The sequence below is a fragment of the Cucumis melo genome, chromosome 12 (genome assembly GCF_025177605.1).
Source record: "Cucumis melo cultivar AY chromosome 12, USDA_Cmelo_AY_1.0, whole genome shotgun sequence".
NCBI lineage: Eukaryota > Viridiplantae > Streptophyta > Magnoliopsida > Cucurbitales > Cucurbitaceae > Cucumis > Cucumis melo.
In genome coordinates, this window is record NC_066868.1 from 1,221,724 (window position 1) to 1,241,204 (window position 19,481).

The 19,481-nt window shown below is 37.2% G+C and overlaps 1 protein-coding gene across 3 annotated transcripts; it reads right to left on the reverse strand.

The window, feature by feature from the left end:
• Positions 1-670: 670 nt before the first annotated feature.
• LOC103497080 (uncharacterized) lies at positions 671-8,681 on the reverse strand. Of its 3 annotated transcripts, none has more exons than XR_007816065.1 (8): positions 8,480-8,681; positions 7,806-8,380; positions 7,475-7,664; positions 7,303-7,367; positions 6,720-6,930; positions 4,204-4,300; positions 4,025-4,117; positions 1,018-1,167 (listed from the first exon to the last, which is right to left on the reverse strand). XR_007816065.1 is itself a non-coding variant. In XM_008459150.3 (6 exons), exons 1-6 carry the CDS (start codon positions 8,567-8,569, stop codon positions 868-870), a joined length of 1,431 nt encoding a protein of 476 aa, XP_008457372.1. In that variant the 5' UTR covers positions 8,570-8,676; the 3' UTR covers positions 671-867. The 3 variants fall into 3 exon arrangements, 1 of the variants encoding a protein (XP_008457372.1); XR_007816064.1 differs by having other exon boundaries at positions 4,193-4,300; XM_008459150.3 differs by lacking the exons at positions 4,025-4,117; positions 4,204-4,300 and having other exon boundaries at positions 671-1,167; positions 8,480-8,676.
• Between the last annotated feature and the right edge of the window lie 10,800 nt (positions 8,682-19,481).

Sequence of the window (19,481 nt, forward strand, 5' to 3'; positions counted from 1 at the left end):
TATTTTTAAGGTTTCTCTTTTTCTCTCTATTGTCCCCGGTCCTTCCTCTATAACTTCATTTTCAACGTCATCTCTCTCGCTCTCTTGAACATCTCCCTCTTACACTTCACAAACCAATTCAAAGTTTGAACTTCAATAAGTAATAACAATCATTAATTGTATGTCTCTTTACTTTTATATTCGATATTTCTTCTTTGTTTTCTCCATTGTACTCTTTAGTCTATGTAACTTCTTAATTTTTGAAAACCCAACTAATCTAAACTTAACTCAGACTAAAATATCATTGTGATGGTTGGTTCCCCGCCACATGATCGACTCAAATTTTATGGTTGGCCGATCAAAAGATGACCTCTAACTTTCAACCCAACCTAAACCAAAATTGTGCGGGTTGCCTACTACCCAACTTGAATTTTCATGTTGATCAAAATAATAATGGTTATTAGTCTAACTTTATTTGAATCAAAATTGTGAGGATTGATTTGTAAAAAACATCCCTCTCTCATCTGATCTCATCCAACCTTATGTACAACCCCTATAGCTAATAGTTTAGACATATATAAACAATCTACGAAAAGGATCATCGTAAAGAAAGTATTTCCAACTTGTTCACATTTTGATCAAGTGGCGAATACAAAATTTACATGTATTGTAGACCTAAAGTATAGAATCGTTTCAACCAAGGCATGCAGGTGCAAGCCAATTGAAGCTCTTTTGATAGATTGATCAGCTTAGAGTCTTAGACACATCTTTTACATAAAAATTACGTCAAAATCCTCTATAAAGCTATAGCTTAAACACTACTCTCCTCAATGCTCTAAAATGGAACAAAAAAAAAAAAAAAACATAACTTCTACTTTGAGGCTTTCTTTATGCAACCATTTCTGTTTGCTGCAGCCAACTATAAATGATATCACTACCAGCACGGTTGAGTGAGCATGGAGGGACTGATGAAACTGAGGCAGCTGACTTCTCAAGGAACTGCCTTTGCTTCTCGTCGGCAATGCAAAGCAAGGAATCAGCACATACTTCTAAAGCTGATGGCGGCGGGGTTGGCTTGAAGTCCAGAAGTTTTGAGTACTCTGTGATGAGGTGAAACATGTAAGAATAAACTGTGTCCATGCTCAAACTCTCCATGAAATTCTGTCCCTGTTGTCCTATAGTCTCGGCCTGTTTTCAACAAATCATTCTTTAGAACATGTATGAAAGAGAAAAGTTAACATATTGAATGGGCAGATTTGGTTCATGATTTTAATTCCTGTAAGTTTGTTATACATGAAGTTGGGCAACTTCAGTTTGTCTAATATTTATCTAGGCAACGTTTAGCAACCTTTAGTCTTAGGTTTTATAAAATGAAAGTCTATTTTCGTTCCATCTTTATCAAGTAAATGAATCAAATTCTTACGCAATTTCTTAAACAAAAAGAAAACAAGCTTTTAAAAACACTTCTTTTAAGTTGCTAAAACTTAGCCGGGAAAAAAGTAGATAAGAATGTTGAAAATTAAACATGTTTTAAATAAATAAGTTATATGTGAGTTAATGTATGTAAGTTAGAGAAGGATGTGAGTTAAAAATGTTAGAGTTAATTTAGTAAGAGTTTCACCTTAGTTAAATGTAGGATTTAATTTGTTGTATTTAATTGTGATATGAGTTATTCTTATGACAATCCTATAAATAGGATTGAAATGTTGCAATCTAAATTATCCAAGTGTGAGTTGAATACACACAACAAGTCTTCCAAAAAGGTTTTTATTTTCTATCGAATATTCTATTTGGTGATTATTTATTAGGGGTGTTCATCAAACGCTTCCAACAAAGTGGTATCAGAGCTTGAGTTTAGAGTCAAAAAAATTGGTTTTGCAAATGGCAAACAACAATTTAGTTCCCTTCCAAGTACCTCGACTTATGAAAGAAAATTATAGTAGTTGGTGTATTCGAATGAAAGCTCTACTTGGTTCACAAGATGTGTGGGACATTGTTAGTAATGGTTATGAAGAACCAGAAAGTGATGCAGCTTTGAATCAAGCTCAACGAGAAGCTTTACAAAATACAAGAAAAAAAAGATCAAAAGGCTCTCACCATCATTCATCAAGCCATTGATGATAACAATTTTGAGAAAATTTCTGGAGCAACTACTGCATATCAAGCATGACAAATTTTGGAGAATACTTATAAAGGAGTAGATCGAGTCAAGAAGGTTCGCCTTCAAAAGTTGAGAGGTGATTATGAATCACTACATATGAAGGAGTCTGAATCAGTTTCAGATTATATTTCAAGATTGCTAGCAGTAGCAAATGAAATGAAAAGATTTGGTGAGACAATAAGCGATGAGCAAGTAGTAGAAAAGATACTTCGCTCATTGGATGAAAAATTTAATTTCATCGTTGTAGCTATTGAAGAATCAAAGGATTTGAGTACAATGTCCATTGATCAACTTATGGGTTCTTTACAAGCCCTGAAGAGAAGCTTCTTAAGAAGCTTCTTATGCTTAAGAAGAATAAGCAGATGACTGAGCAACTTTTACAATCAAAGTTGAAATTAAAAGACAAGGAAGACAGCCTAGAAAAAGGAAATTGAGGTCGAGGACGTGATGGTAATCGTGGACGTGGTGATTTCAAAGATCGAGGTCGAGGAAGCTACGGTCAAAGAAAATTTGATGAGAGTAATTCAAACTCAAATTCATCAAGAGGTAGAGGAAGACAACATTATTCGAGGTTAAGTGGGGAAAGATCAAATAATGACAAAAGGTATGACAAAAGACAGGTTTAATGTTATAATTGTCATAAATTCGGCCATTATTCTTGGGAATGCAGAAATAGAGTTGAAGAAAATGAAAATTATGCTGAGAAAGATGAAGAAAGCGGTGATTCCTCATTGTTTCTAGCATGCAAAGATGCAAAAACATGTGAAAACAGTGCATGGTATCTCGATAGTGGTGCAAGCAATCACATGTGTGGAAGTAAATCAATGTTCGTGGAACTTGATGAATCTGTTGGTGGAGATATCGTATTTAGTGATGCCACGAAAATTCCAGTTAAAGGAAAAGGTAAAATTTTGATCAATTTGAAGAATGGGAAGCATGAGTTTATCTCTAACGTTTATTATGTGCCTAATATCAAGAACAACATTTTGAGTTTGGGCAACTCTTAGAGAAAGGCTATAATATTATGATAAAGGCTTATAGTCTTTTGATAAGAGATAATCATGACAAAGTTATTGCTAAAGTGCAAATGACGAAAAATAGAATGTTTTTATTAAACATTCAAACTGATGTTGTTAAATGTTTAAAGTCATGTTTGAAAGATCCCAATTGGATTTGGCACTTGAGATTTGGGCATTTGAACTTTGATGACTTAAGATTATTAGCCAGGAAGAACATGGTGAAAGGGTTGCCATATGTCAAACATCCAGATCAACTTTGTGAAGGTTGTCTTCATGGCAAACAATCAAGGAGGAGTTTTCCACAAGAATCATCTTCGAGAGCAAGGAGACCAATGGAGTTCACACAGATCTTTGTGGACCGATCAAACCAAGTTCTTTTGGTAAGAATAATTATTTCTTATTATTTATTGATGATTTCAGCCAAAAAACTTGGGTTTACTTTGTCAAGGAGAAACCAGAAGTATTTGGCATGTTCAAGAGATTTATAGCTCTTGTTGAAAAAGAAAGTGGTTATTACATTAAAGCTTTGAGATCAAATAGGGGAGGTGAATTCACTTCAAATGAATTCAAAACTTTTTGCGCAGAAAATGGAATCCGTCGACCTATGACAGTTCCATTTACTCCTCAACAAAATGGTGTTGTTGAAAGGAAGAACCGAACAATACTTAACATGGCTCGAAGCATGTTGAAGTGCAAGAAGATGCCAAAAGAATTTTGGGCACAAGCTGTTGAGTGTGCAGTGTACTTGTCAAATCGTTCCCCTACTAGAAGCTTATGGAACAAAACTCCTCAACAAGCATGGACAAGAAGAAAACCATCCATTGGTCATTTGAAGTATTCGGATGCATGGCTTATGCACATATACCTGATCAAAAGCGTAGTAAGCTTGATGATAAAAGTGAGAAATATGTGTTTGTCGGCTATGATGCAAGCTCAAAAGGCTACAAGCTTTATAATCCTGTTACAAAGAAGACGATTGTAAGCAGAGATGTTGTGTTTGATGAAGAAGCATCATAGAATTGGAATGACGAACCAGAAGATTACAAATTTTTGTTTTTTCCCGACGAACGTGATGAGCCTAGTGACATTGCTTCTCCACCAACATCGCCAATCACTCCACAACAAAGCACATCTTCATCATCTGCAAGTTCAAGTGAAGGGCCTTGTGGCATGAGAAGCTTACGAGACATATATGATGAAACTGAAGAGTTAAGTCAAAGTTTTAATAACCTTACTCTTTTTTGTTTATTTGGTGACAGTGAACTTTTGAATTTTGAAGAAGCTTTACAAAATGACAAGTGGAAGATTGCTATGGATGAAGAGATAAAAGCCATAAAAAAGAATGATACGTGGGAACTATCTACTCTTCCAAATGGAAAGAAAGCAGTAGGTGTCAAATGGGTGTTGAAGATAAAAAAAAATGAAAAGGGAGAAGTGGAGAGATACAAAGCAAGATTAGTTGCAAAAGGATATTATCAAAGAAAAGGCATTGATTATGATGAAGTATTTGCTCCCGTTGCTCGTTTAGAAACTATAAGGTTGTTAATTGCTCTTGCTGCACAAAATAATTGGAAGATCTTTCAGATGGATGTCAAATCGGCATTTTTGAATGGATATCTAGAAGAAGAAGTCTACTTGGAACAACCTCCTGGTTATTCTGTGAAAGGCCAAGATGATAAAGTTCTAAAATTGAAGAAGGCATTATACGGATTGAAACAAGCACCAAGAATGTGGAATAGCAGAATCAACAAATATTTCCTTGATAATGGGTATTGGAGGTGTCCTTATGAACATTCTCTTTATATTAAGGTTAATGGTCATGGAGATATTTTGGTAGTTTGTTTGTACGTGGATGACTTGATTTTTACAGGAAATTGTGCAAGTATGTTTAGAAGGCGATGACCCAAGAATTTGAAATGACAGATATAGGGCTAATGTCATATTATTTTGGCATTGAAGTGAAGCAGTCAGAGGAAGGAATTTTCATCTCTCAAGAACGATATACTAGAGAAATTCTAGAGAAGTTCAATATGATGAATTCTAAGCCTGTCGCAACTCTGATTGAAACTAGGACCAAACTGTCCAAACATGAAGAAGGAGATGATGTTGATCCTTCATATTTCAAAAGTTTGGTTGAGAGTTTGAGATATTTGACTTGCACATGACCAGATATTCTTTTCAGCGTTGGATTGGTGAGTCGATTTATGGAATTTCCTACAACTACTCATTTGAAAGTGACAAAGAGAATTCTTCGTTACCTCAGAGGTACGCTTGACTATGGGTTGTTTTATTCTTCATCTAAAGAATTCAAGCTTGAAGGCTATTGTGATAGTGACTGGGCTGGAGATACTAATGATCGAAAGAGCACTAGTGGATATGTTTTCTTCATTGGCAATACTGCATTTACATGGAGTTCTAAGAAGCAACCTATTGTGACATTATCCACTTGTGAGGCAGAATACGTTGCTGCAGCTTCATGTGTTTGTCATGCAGTTTGGTTAAGAAATTTGTTAAAGACAGTTGGAATTTTGCAAGATGATCCAACTGTGATTCATGTAGACAATAAGTCAACAATATTGCTTTAGCAAAGAATCCTGTGTTCCACGATCGTAGTAAACACATTGATATAAGATTTCACTTCATCAGAGATTGCATTTTAAGAAAGGAAGTTCAAGTTGAATATGTGAAGACTGAAGATCAAATTGCAGATATTTTTACAAAGCCACTCAAAGTCAATGTGTTTAACAACTTAAGAACTTTGCTTGGAGTTTTTCAAAAAAACAAAAAAAACATGTTTAAGGGAGGATGTTGAAAATTAAACATGTTTTAAATAAATAAGTTATATGTGAGTTAATGTATGTAAGTTAGAGAAGGATGTGAGTTAAAAATGTTAGAGTTAATTTAGTAAAAGTTTCACCTTAGTTAAATGTAGGATTTAATTTGTTGTATTTAATTGTGATATGAGTTATTCTTATGACAATCCTATAAATAGGATTGAAATGTTGCAATCTAAATTATCCAAGTGTGAGTTGAATACACACAACAAAGTCTTCCAAAAAGGTTTTTATTTTCTATCAAATATTCTATTTGGTGATTATTTATTTGGCGTGTTTCATCAAACGCTTCCAACAAAGAAATCAAGAAATTTAGAAGGAAAAGGAATAAATATAGACTTACTTTCCCAAATGGTTACCACACCCCACCATAAATACCATAATTGATAAAGTAACATTATCCTTTCATTGTTCATATTAATGTAGAATCAACTTCTTAATTTCAGATTACATAAACCTAACCTTATACCAGTTATGAGTTAATAATAAATTGTAAAATTTGGTACTCAGGTACTCAATGTATAGATAGCTTTCATAAGTTAGTAAAAAACCATACACCCTTCAAGTTCAGTGTTGAGAAACAAAAACAATCACCAACTTTCAAATTCACAGGTTCAAACAAACTTTTCTTTTTTATATAGAACTATTGTAGGAAGAAGAGAGATATTATAGTAATAAACATGAACCAAGAAAAGAATCACGATGAGGAAGGTAAGAATTATATACCTCAGGGAAATGAGTATTTCCCCAGTCAACAGCATGCTTGATAGACTCACACATGTTACTGAAGGGGATGGGCCAATAGTTCTTCAAAGGATCGAGACCACGACTGAAGAAATCTTCATATTGAGGTGAAATAATCAAAGACATTGAACCACATGAAAGAATGTACTTTAAACTCACAGACCAAGCAAACCCTTCGGCATAAATTTTATACCTGCATAGAGACAATAATAAATGTATAAATGTGTAAAAGAGATGACGTTTCTCAATAAATATGCAAACTTTAATAACAAATACTATTGAAACTGAGTTATTTAAAATTGACTTAAGTCCGTGGGCCAAACAGCCTTCGGGGAGTTTAGAGTTTGGTTTGGTTCGGTCTTGTTAGACCATGAACCTAACCAACTATTCTAACCAATTTAGTTATAAACTTTTTGAAAAATGAAATGAAATAATAAAAAAGTATGTTGTTTTTTTTATTGTTTGGTCCGGTTTATTTTGGTTTTACAAAACATAAACCAAACCAAACAATTCCATTCAATTAAAATCTCAAGTTTGGATTCGCAAAGGAAAAAACCATCCTCACCGGTGGTTGCATTGGTTGGATAGCTTGGATTGCTCATAACCATCTCTTGCTTCTTGTGCCCAGTCCTGCCATCAAGCACATTTAGTTTTCCCAGCTCAACAACAAGTCATTTGTGTATAATATAATAGAAATTCGAAGAAAGAAAGAGCTTGAGGATCATTCCAGATTGAACCTGACGCATGATCTGAGCTCCCCACTTTCTTGAGTGATTGCATTTCAGCAACTCTGTACGAGCGGGGGAATCGACATCTGGATTTCCCTTCCAATAAGCTCGAGGAAATTTGTTCAACCAACTTAAATTTTTCGACCCTTTCTTTATATCTTCAAACTCTTCCCTCCATGATCTTAAGTTCACTTCTGGCCTGCATCACATTCCCACATCGATTCATCAAAAATATAACATAAGTTTCCTAATCCTCATCACATAACAAACATACAACTGTTGGAAGAAAAATGCAAATCATGAAAGCATTAAAGGGATCTTAATTTGATGCCATACATACCATCCCCAGAACGACCAATCAGGAAAAGGAATGTCGAAGTGAGCCTCGGTCGTGCAATACCGAAACAGAGGCAGCGGCATGGCCTTATTCTCAGTCCGATTGATACTCGGTTTATCCATACAATCAAACATCATATCCACATCCGGCACCATCCCAGGGAACCTTCTAAGTAATTGAACCAAACCCCAGATCGTGAAAATCGCCCTGCTCTGCACACAAGCATAGTACATATCAACATAAAGCCTACCTTCCACGATCACAACACGAAACGCCGCAAATTTCTGAGATTCTTCCAACTGGGTCATCGAGATTCGAGTCTGAGCCCAGGGATCCAGATCGTGATGAATCCACCGGAAGAATTCAGGACATTTGGGAGCTGATACAGCGGAATGGAAAGGGAATTTAGTAGCATTGTTGGTGACATAGCGGCAGGTGAGGTAAGAACAGTGGATGATCTTAACAGCTCTGGCATGGCGAGTCTCATCATTGAAGGTCTTGGGAGGGAACAGATGCCATGGGGTTGGATCCAAGTTGTGACCAGCAACAGTTTTGGTTTGAGCAGCGAAATCATCCACCTGAAACAGGGCAAAGAAATAGGAAACGGGAAGAAATTAGTAAGTATAAGATAATTGTGTCTACGAAATGCGGCAATGAAGAAATAGAGTTTTAGAGACCTTGTAACAAAGGAGGAAAGTGAGGGAGAGGAAGGAGATGGCGACGACGGCGGGGAGAAGGTGGGAGGGAGGTCTCGGTGCCGGAGCCATAGTGGAAATGTGAAGATTTGCATTTCTGAATGAGAGAACAGGGAAATGGGAAAATGCCTAATTTGGAAAGAAGACTTTTTTAGAGGCTGACATTATGGTTTGTATCCGATTTTTCGGTTGAGATTTGTCTCTCTCTTTGTCTAAGTTATTGATCAATCAAACTGATCTTATAAAATAACATCAATCATTAAAATTTTCACCTTTGTTTTTAAGCTTTTGTGATATATATATTATAAGTCTTTTACACCTTCACATCATTTTCTTCTATAAGTTTAATGATATAAGAATAAAAAAAATTGATCTTTTTTTAGCTTTAAAACAAGGGTAAGATGCTCTAGATGATAAATTTACTATAGTATGCCGAGACGAAGGGATTGTGATTGTATGAATGTGAGATAACTCCAAAAGCTCGTATTTTATTCAAATTGCAGGTATAGCTTACTTTATCAAATTGCAGGTGTAGCTTACTTTAATTTTAAAAATAGTTTTCTCTGTATCAAATCCTAGATGAGGCTCATGCCTCCATAAAGAAAGAAAGCTTGGTTATGAAAGGAGAGAGACTCTCTCTTAGAAGATGAGTGAGTACTCGGAGTGGTCAGAGGTTTTACATGATAAGAAGTTGGTAAAGCAACTCTGGGGTAAGAAATACCTCTCACTTAAGAGTAAGTATAACTATATACAGGAAGACAAAAAGCTTAGAGAAAAGACGCTTGTGGAGAATATGATAAGTTATCTTGAGAAAAAGGGGTGGCCAAAGGGCAAGGGGTGTATTTACTCAGCTCCTTGAAGGTAGCTTCGCTTTATCTAGGTTAGGCAGAGCTCCCCTTCAGTTTCTGTCTAGATTTCTCAAAAGTTCTATAACCACTAACCACTAAACGGATCTGCTTTAGCCTAAAGTTGTTGCCAACTATACCCAAAACCTAGCATTTTTTGAATTTGAGCTAAGAAAAAGATAAGAAGAGACTCTTTAAGGTTTATATGAATTTTTCAAATTCTTTGATAAGGAGTTTCATATTACATTGAATGACAAGTATAACTGAAAAAGATGTACCCTTCGACAAAGGAAAAGATGGATGACAAGTAACTGAAACTGCACATTCCAACCTTTCTTCGAGGCCGAGTTTCTAGTGGCTAAGCGCTTATCGCTGCTTTCGCTCTTTGAAATTAGTCGGGTCAAGCTACTTTCACTCCTCTCCTTAGCTTAATGCGAGCCCCTTTCGCTCCTCTAGAACTCGTGTCCTTATTAATGAGACGGAGGACAAGTCAGACTCATTCATGGAACTCAAACTTATGGTTTGACTATCCACTGAAAGAAGTTAAGGCATCAGAGTTGGATAGGGACAAAGGTTAGATAGAAAGCTACTGTTCTCGAAGAGGAAATATTGATATGAAATTGGATAGCTTTTTTCCTTACGCATTTTTTATGATATTCCGTTCAAGGAAAGTAAAAGCTTTGAATATAATCATAAGATAGAAAGAAACGTCTTTACTGGAAGGAAGAAGATCTCAAACCTTAGCTGCCAAGCGACTCTACAACTAAGCAACAAGGCACGAAGAATTTGAAAAGCTTTTTTTGAAGCTACATTTTCTCTTGTTGTTTAGCAGAGGGTCTGAACTGCTAAGCACCTAGTATGAATAATAAATAAGGAAGACGAAGCAATGGCTACTCCGATGTACTATTTATGAGGTAGTAGATTATTATTAGTAGTATCTCATTGAAGAACCACTACTATGTTCTTTCGTGTCGAAAGTATGGATTTAGAGTGGCACCTTTTATCATTTTGATCCTTATATTTAGAAATAACTCGACTCCAAATGCTTAAGGATACAAAGATTAGTACTTGAAAGCGAAGTTCTTATCTCTTATTCTATGAAGGAGCCCTTTCTTTTTTGAAATAACTCGACTCAAAATGATAAGGATCAAATAATTTGAGAAGCTCATTGAATAAGGAATTATCCCTTATTTATTGTCCTTCAAATTAGAAATAACTCGACTAAAAAAAAAAAAAAAGGCTCTGTAGGAGTTGAAAGTGAAACTCCTTCCTTATCCCTTAGGATTAGGAATGCAACAAAAGAAATCCATATTAATTAATTAGGCCTATTAAAAGGTGAACTTTCAGTTGCTTCTCAAACCTTGTGAATTGAGGACCTTTGTTTTTGCTTCTACATCTGAATCTTCAGATTCCTAACTATGGCTCATCTCCTTATTTAGTAGCTCAACTTGCACTCTTAACAGTCGCTTCGCTTCGCACCCTCCGCTTCTTGACTTGTTTATATCCAATCCTTATCAATAAGACCTGTGGATCAAATGGAAAGTGACAACTTTTATGGAATTCTATGAGTCCTTTGGACTACTCCTCTTTAGTTGCACTCCTATTCAACCCTTGTTCATTGATTCAGTCTCACCTTAAAATTAAAATTCAGTCATTTCGATCATTCTTCTTAACTCCTACAGAGTGCTTAGAAGGAGTCATGGAATTTCACTAAAATAGGTCGACTGAAAGGTGCGAAGCAGCTCGACTAAGAAGGAGAGGCATAAAAAATTTGTGTTGAACTTGAGTGAGGTTAGGAAGGAGAGGCGGAGTAGGAGTTGAGATTCCCACGGAGTGGTGCGAAGCAGCTTAAATAAGGAGAGACGAAGTAGGAGCAAAGAATTTACGAGTGAGGTTAGGAAGGCGGAGTAGGAGATTGATTCTTTGCTCTTTCAAAGGAGCGCAAGTACATAAATAGAATACGAACCTCTCCTTTCAATCGAGACCTCCGCTAGAAGCAAAGAATTTACAAAAAACCACTCAAAGACTAGTCTATCAAACGGTTCTTTGGATATGAGAGTCCTTCAGACCAATTAAGCTACGTAGAACCAAAAACAAAGGTTCAAATGTTCAAAGTAGAGAGAGAAACTGAAAGTCTCTTCTCTTATCTCAGGTGTATGGAGCCACCGTCCCTTTCATCAGCGTGCCATTAAAACTAGGTGTCCACCCAGATAATGGCGATATGCTGAGACACTGTTTTCCGACAGCCACCTAGAACCTCGATCTCTAGGCTCTAGAAATAGCCTACTGATTGATACCCATTTACAACGATGTCCCTAGTTGTGATCTTTTGGTTTTGGGCATACACCATTTTCATCAATCAATATATGAGAAAAGAAAACCTTCATTCGCTGGTCGGATCGTATCGACTGAATCTACTACTTGGAAAGTTGGAAAGATAGAGCTACCCCGAAAAGGTAGTTCCCTTTGGAGCATCCCGAAAAGGTAGTTCCCTTTTGAGCGTAGTGGCTTCAGTAGTAGTTTCCCTTCCTTATTGCTTGTGTTTCTGGTGGAGAAGCGAAGCAAAAAAAGTCTTGAAATTGGAGCGATAGCGACCCTGGAGCGTAGTGACTGAATTTGCTTGCTTGGCTCTAACTAAATCTGCTTAGCTTGGAGAGATAGATACCCTAGAGCATAGCTACTTCAGTAGTAGTTCCCCTTGGAGCGTAGCGACTGAATTAGACTCTTTAAGTGAGTCTTTCTTCTTGTTCTAGGTAGAGGGGAGGATAGGTGACCGGGGGGAGCTTGTCTGGAGATGACCAACTAGCCAACTTTTTTAGTGAATACACCAAATAAAGGCTTCGTAAGGTGCGAAGCGAAGCAATTATTAAGGAGTGCAAGTTGATACATTAGATTTTTCCTCCGCTACATTAGCTTTTTGAGATAGCTACGTTGCCTAGAAAAGGAGTGTAGCGACTTCATCTGTTCTTGAAAATGAATAACCTGTCCCAGATGATGCCCTTGAAGCTGAATCTGCTTTCCTGGAGCGTAGCAACTTAATATGGTTGGATCTCCTTGAGCGATAGCTACCCTGTAGCGAAGTGACTTCATCATACATTTTGAGAGTCTTTCTTTGCTATGCTACAAATGTTCAGGGCGAAGCCACCATTATTCTACACTTCTGGTGCCCGTTCCTCTGTTGGTGGAAATAAGCTTCTAGTGTCCGCTCCCTTGGAAAGGGAAAAGGAAAGCTGGAAAACAAATCAAAACAAAGGTCCATATTAGTTTCGTTAGTGAATTTGAGACGAGATTGAAAGGTACGAAACAACTCGACTAAGAAGAAGAGGATCAAAGGAGAAGGAGAGGCTCAATGTAATATGAGAGTAGAGAAGAATTTAAAAGGAGCTCTTAGATTAATAGAAGAAGCCTACGCTACACTGAAAAACATCAAATCCATGAAGTAGGCGAGGCCACCATAAAAGCCAAATCCTATTCCTATACAGTTAAGCCACCGCTCCGCTACGCGCTATGCTGAAAGAGTTTGTGGCTATCCACTACTACGGGGTAGCTATCTCGAAAAGCAGATTCAGTTACGGGGTAACTATCTTTCCAAATAGATTCAGTCGCTACGCTCCGCTAAAGTAGTTTAAGGTTGTCCGCTACGCTCAAATAAAAGGGATAAGTATCCAGTAGTTTTGGGATCAAAATCAAGTGGTTTAAGGCTGTCCGCTCCAGGGTAGCTATCTCTCCAAACCAAGCAGATTCAGTTGCTACGCTATGGATAAATATCAAGTAGTTCCTTGGATAATTAAAAGAGAATAAATGAGAAAGTGGTTTCACCGCTATGTTACGGCTCTGCCTCCGCTTCGGGTTAGCTATCTTTTCGAGCAGATTCAGTCACTGCTCCTCTGGATATTTATTCAGTTCTGCTTCCAATCTGAACTTTTGGGTGAAGCCTCAACAAGATAGCTGGATCGATATCAATATCACCGATGATGAAAAGCCAGACATATGGCCAGACCTCTTTCTTAGCTTAACAAGGAAAACAACTCAAGGCAATAGCGGACGTGTCCAAAGGAAGTAGGAAAATCGTGTACAAAAAAGTACATTCTTGATTGATAGCAGTCATCAATCACTTGATTTTAGCTACGCGGATAGGACAACCTTCAACCACTTCCGAAGCAGAGGTATAGCCGTAGCGTAGAGGAAGTCAACTACCTCCTACCTCCTTTATTTATCTAACTACTATTTATCTAGAACAACTTGATATTTATCCGGATATATTGAAGTCGCTCCGCTCCGGGGTTGCTATCGCTCCAAGGAGATCCAAGCAGCGGAGGCAGAGCCGTAGCATAGATGTGAAACCACTTTCTCCTTTAGTTATCTAACTACTTAAATATTTATCCAGAACTACTTGACATATTTATCCGAAAATATTGTCCGAAACTACTTGATATATTTATTCGAAACTCTTATATGGAACAACTACTTGTATCCGTAGTGGAGGCAGAGGCATAGTAGAGGCAGAGGCGTAACGGCTAACTCGCTTTCTTGAAGCGTAACGTATAGTCGTCAACTACTTTGACTTGCTTGTATTCTGTATCCGGAGCATAATGGTGAAACCACTTTCTTGAAGCGTAACGTAATGGATAACCTTTTTCTGGAAGCGTAGCGTAGCCGATTCAATATTCCTTAAACTGGTCTAATTTTTGAATATGGATTTCTCAAATTCTTAGATAAGGAATTCGCTTCGCCCCTTTCATCATTTTGAGTCGAGTTATTTCATAATAAACTCCTTCACAATCATTTCTCTTTGCGCCTTCGAACAGATCCTTAATTTAATCCATATGAATCTGTAAGGAGAGGGGCGAAGCGAAACTCATTATCTTCTTAAAAGGAGTTCATTAATGAAATAACTTGACTCAAAACATAAGGATACAAAGGTTAGGACTTGAAAGCGAAGTCCTGATCACTTATTCTATGAAAGAGCTCTTAAGATTAGAAATAACTCGATTGTAAAATAGAGGAGAAGGGAGAAGCGAAACGACTGTGAAGGAGCTCTTCAAATTAGAAATAACTCGACTCAAGACAATAAGGATAAAAGAATTATCAAAGAATTTGAGAGCAAAAGTCCTTATCCCTTATTAGGATTCTGGAACCCTTCAAATTAGAAATAACTCGACTCAAAACAAAAGAATATAAAGGTTAGGACTTGAAAGCGACATTATTAAAAAAAGGAGCGCAACTTGTTTATTCTACCATATGTCTAGAATTCTTTGCACCTCTTCTGAATTGCTTACTGGACCTCTGCGGAGTTCTTTTTTGATTCAATTTTTTCATGCATTGCAACTTAATTCAAAAAATCATTCTATAAGTTTGAATTTGATCTTTCATCGATTAAGAAAGTTCAACTCATCAGTGCAGGTTACAGATTGGGGGAGAGGTTCTGATCTTTCAATAGCACAAACTCGTGAATGTCTATATGATCACTTGCATTAGGAGAATAGGAATTCCCACCAGTTGAACTGGAAAGGTACCAATCTGTGAAAAGGCAGGGACACATACGAGTCTTGATAGGAAAGGGAACCGATTACAGTAAGGGTAAGGCCCTATGGAGCAGGGAGTCAATACCAATTCTTTGGGTGGCTTCAAAGAAATTCGGGGAGGGGATCAAAAAATTTAAGAAGGAGTTTTTCTTGCTTTTTTTAGTTGAGTATGCGTCATATCTTCAGTAAAAAATATCGTCAGATCTAGAGACCAAGGTCGTCAGTATAAACAAGTCCTTCGGACGGGTAGGAAAGGTAGCTGAACTCGTTTGTGACTTTGAATTACAGTTATTTGCCTCTTTTTTTCTTACTGCCATTCACATGAATGAATCAAAACAAGGTGGGAATGAAAAGGCATAATTAGAGGGGGAAGAAGTGGCACCTTTCATCTGTCTCAGTTTCAGAATAAAAAAGAGTCAAACTGCCATTCACATGAATGAATCAAAAGAAGGTGGGAATGAGAAGGCATAATTAGAGGGGGAAGAAGTGGCACCTTTCATCTGTCTCAGTTTCGGAATAAAAAAGAGTCAGAAAGGCCCAGACGGGTAGGAATCAATCGATGAACCTCCTGCTTGAGGAGGCAGCTAGACTTTAAGTAGGCGGCTGTTGGGCCATCCGTACTGATTGATGAGGCTGTTGCACTTGTACTTCTTTCTTGATTTAAGGAGAAGTCGCTCGTCCGAAGGAGACTTGTTTATGGAACTGAATGCTGTAGAGCGGTTTGAAGTTCAAGGAAAAGGAAGGAGATTCAAGTCAGTTATAAGTAAGGTGAATTGCATTTAGATGCCTCATTTAGTGAATCAAATAAGTGGAATGAACAAGTCCAACGTATGGTAGAATAAACAAGTCATTTGCAAATTCTTTGGTCCTAACCCACAAATTCTTTGTGCCTCTCCTATGAGTCGAGCTGCTTTCACTCTTATTGATGAGGACATATTAACCTATCACCTGGACTTATGAATTCCACTAACCCCTTCATCAGGAGTATTCAGACCGGAGGACCCCTTGTTCATTGATTCAGTCGAGCTGTCCTAGTAGCATAATAAGTGAAAGAGATTTTGAAAGAATCAAGGTTTTTATGATTTAGTCGAGTTAAGAAGATAGAGATCTATTCAAGATAAGAAAAAGAAAAGCAAATCCATTTCTTTATATCTGATTATCTGTTCCAAGGCTGGATGAAATTGAGTAGAAATCGAAATCTTATTCTTATATAAGAAGATCAGAAAGCTATTCTCTTTATTCTATTTCATATCCACGAGTTGATGAGTGATGAAGAATCAGATTTGAGAGTTGATAGACGAATGAATATAGAAAGATTGATCATCATTTATTTATTTCATCTATAAAGACTTATAAGATATATCTCCGCTCGGTCTTGAAAAGATTATGAAAGAGTAAGAGAGGTTCAAAGAATTTGAGACTGTAAGGATCAAAGAATTTGACTTGACATCGACTCAAAACCGAAGGAGAGGGGCGAAAGGCACTCGAGGGAGGTTAGGAAGGAGAGGGGCGGGTTTTAAAGCCTAGATTATGAAAGGACTTCTATCTTATTATAGAAAGATATTCAATAATAAAGAGCACTAGGTTTTTGAATGACCAATTCGATATATATAATAAGATAAGAAAGGATCAAAGCTCATTGAATCAAGACTTATCAATAGAGAAAATCACAGAGATTCTTTACTTCATTATGATTTCACTATTTATTTGCCCTGACTTTGTATGATTTGAATCAATATGAAAATGAATAGGAGTCAAGAGAAGATTTCTACTTATTATTTTAGGATATTTGATTATTTACAAGGATCGAGATTAGACAACTGGTAAAATTCTCATTTAGTCAAATACCAGAAATTATAAGCAAAAGAAGAATTCCTCTTTATCAAGTTCACGAGGAATGAATTGATCTACTTATGCCATAGAATTAGGCTGCATGAAGCGACTGGAAAGATGAAACCCACGAGGCGGAGAAGAAGGAGATATAAGAATTTAGCGACTAAACATCACCCAAGGACTAAAAGAATACCAATGCTGAACTGAATCGGATTCCAAGACCTACGAAGCCTTTCATGATAGCTCCATTTCCGCTGATAAGGAGAGAGATAGGCAGAGGAAGAGGAAGATGCCTCTTCTAGAGTACTAATTGAAATGAAAGGTAAAAATGAGCATAAGAGGAATCAGAAGTTTGGAAGCGGATGAACTCAGGTCCTCAGATCTCGAACTTGAGTAGGATTATCCAAAAGCTATCACAATCTCAAAGCTAAAACGAAGGGGTCAGGATTGATAGAGTCGATTACGAGTCATTTTAGACCTAGGCTAGGCTGTGAGAATTTGAGAGAACACATATTCTATCTTCTTTCATAGGCCCAGGAACCAGCTCGACCATAGGGTCTTCGCTAAAATCCTTAGTCAGTTGGTCAGAGGTTAGATTCGGATCTTTCAGATCGCTAGGAAAGAGATCGATCCTCTTCCGATTAAGGAAGTAGAAAAAGCAGAAGATTGAATAGTTGGGTTGGGTAGGCGTCTTGTCCAAAACTCATATGAAAAGAAAATGAGAGCTGATCCTAAGATGACCATTTCTCGACAGCGATTGCTCGTCGAGAGTTTTCGTATATATTCATCTATTTCTTTTCTCATCACTGTATTTAACGCCTGAAATTGGACTAATATAGATTCCAAGTTCCCTTATAAATTGAGGACAGATGGTAGAATAAACAAGTTTCACTTCTTTTAAGAATAAGGATAAGGAGTTCGCTTTCATTCAAATTCTTTGAACCTCTTCTTTCAGATGTATATGGATATAAACACGTCCTTTGAATGGGTATAGATGATGAATTCATATTTGAAGTAGTTTGATAGCTCAAAGAATGATCGACGAATGCAAGCAGTTTCATTCTCAGTTTCAGTACTCTAAGCAAGGTAATTTTCAAAGTCATCTGTTTATCCCGTTAAGGGGTAGGTGTTCAGTTAGAGACAAGAAAGGGCTCGACTTCCTTTAGGGATTATCCCTTGAATCAGTGGGAGTTGGTCTTGCAGTAGCAATTCTTGTTCCAGTTTCATAGGTTGAATGATCTCTTTCATCAGGCAAAAAGGCAGATTTATCTAAATGGAATATCTGTCCCATTATTTCAAAGTCAAGCAAAAGCCTTTATGAGAAAGATGCGCTCAAGCGCCCAACCAAAGGCTCAAAGAATTTACGAAAAATGTCTCCCTCTGAAATCGGTGTGCTGAGGTATTGGAAATGTTCAGCAAATTGAGAGAAAGACAAGAAAGTGAAAGGTAGAGCTTCCACAAAATGAGGTAGGTAGCTTTCGCTAATGAGAGATGGCTTTAGGGATTAGGTCTCCTAATTCATGGAATTTCTTTTGTCTTTCTATATATGAGAAGCAAAGATGCATAGAACAACCCGACCAAAAGCCCTGAAGGAGGATATTGCAAGTGGTCCACTCTCTCATTTACAACAATGGATCAACCCCTTGTCCAAACTGAAGATTAAGTCTTTTTTCACAAATTCTTTGATCCTTCGGAGGGATCAAAGAATGATCGACGAGTCTGATTATAGCTAATGTCTAATTATTAAATTCTGACGAAGAGCTGGTGCTCTAACCGCGTGATGGGGTCGGAATAGCAGCTGTGAAAAGCTTAGAAGTTAGAAAGAGACAAGATAAGGATGCCTTGGAAGATGTGAAGTGAAGCGACTGAAAGTTTGCCTTTTAATGATAAAGGGAATTGAACAAGGGCTTGAATTTGATTAGTAGGTTTGGAAGGCATAGGAAGATATTCAAGGAAAGTGAATTTCAGATAAAGGAAGAAAGAAAGCAGAGGACAGAGAAGGTGCGGAGCCAAGTTCAGACTAATGGACATAGTTTTAGTGGAATTCATGATCGGACCTATCTTTGATACATTGTTATATGAATCCGACTATTCATTGAAGAAAGTATGGGATTTTGAAGTGATACCCTCTCCTTAAAGAGAAGAAGAGATCAATGAACAAATCAATGAACAAGGCTCAAAAAATTTGAGTTATCAACTTATATATAATTATAGAAAATTCTTGAATGAGCAGTTCTGAATATCTCTTCTTTAATGTTGAGAAAGAAAACAATGAACATCCAAGAAATGAATAATGAAAGTCCTTCAGATAGGAGAGACAAGAAGAAGAAAGCCTAAGTTAAGACTCCGAAACTAGAGCAAGAAAAGCGGCTTCTGATCCTTCTACACCTCACTCAATCTCAAAGCTTTCGCTTCCAATGATAGAAGATCAGAGAAGAAGACTGATTACCGCCTCAATAATCTTTTGTGGGACTACTTCCTAGGGATCTGATCTTACCTCGTCAACTTATAATACTGCTTTCAGGTACCCCTTTCTAACTTTGCAAGCTATTCCTCAACCTCGTAAACAGAGAAGACTTCTTCTTGTTCACTCATTCCCCTATTGATTTGATGATGCATGAAGGACTCGATCTCTTTTATCCACTGAAATGGGGACTTCCTATTTGCTCTGTCTAAAGATCTCATTCTCACTCATTTAAACCTACTTAGCCCTATCAATGAACAAGGGTGGGGCCTAGTTCTAAAGGGAAAGATTCTTCTGTCAACTTGGGATAGACCTAA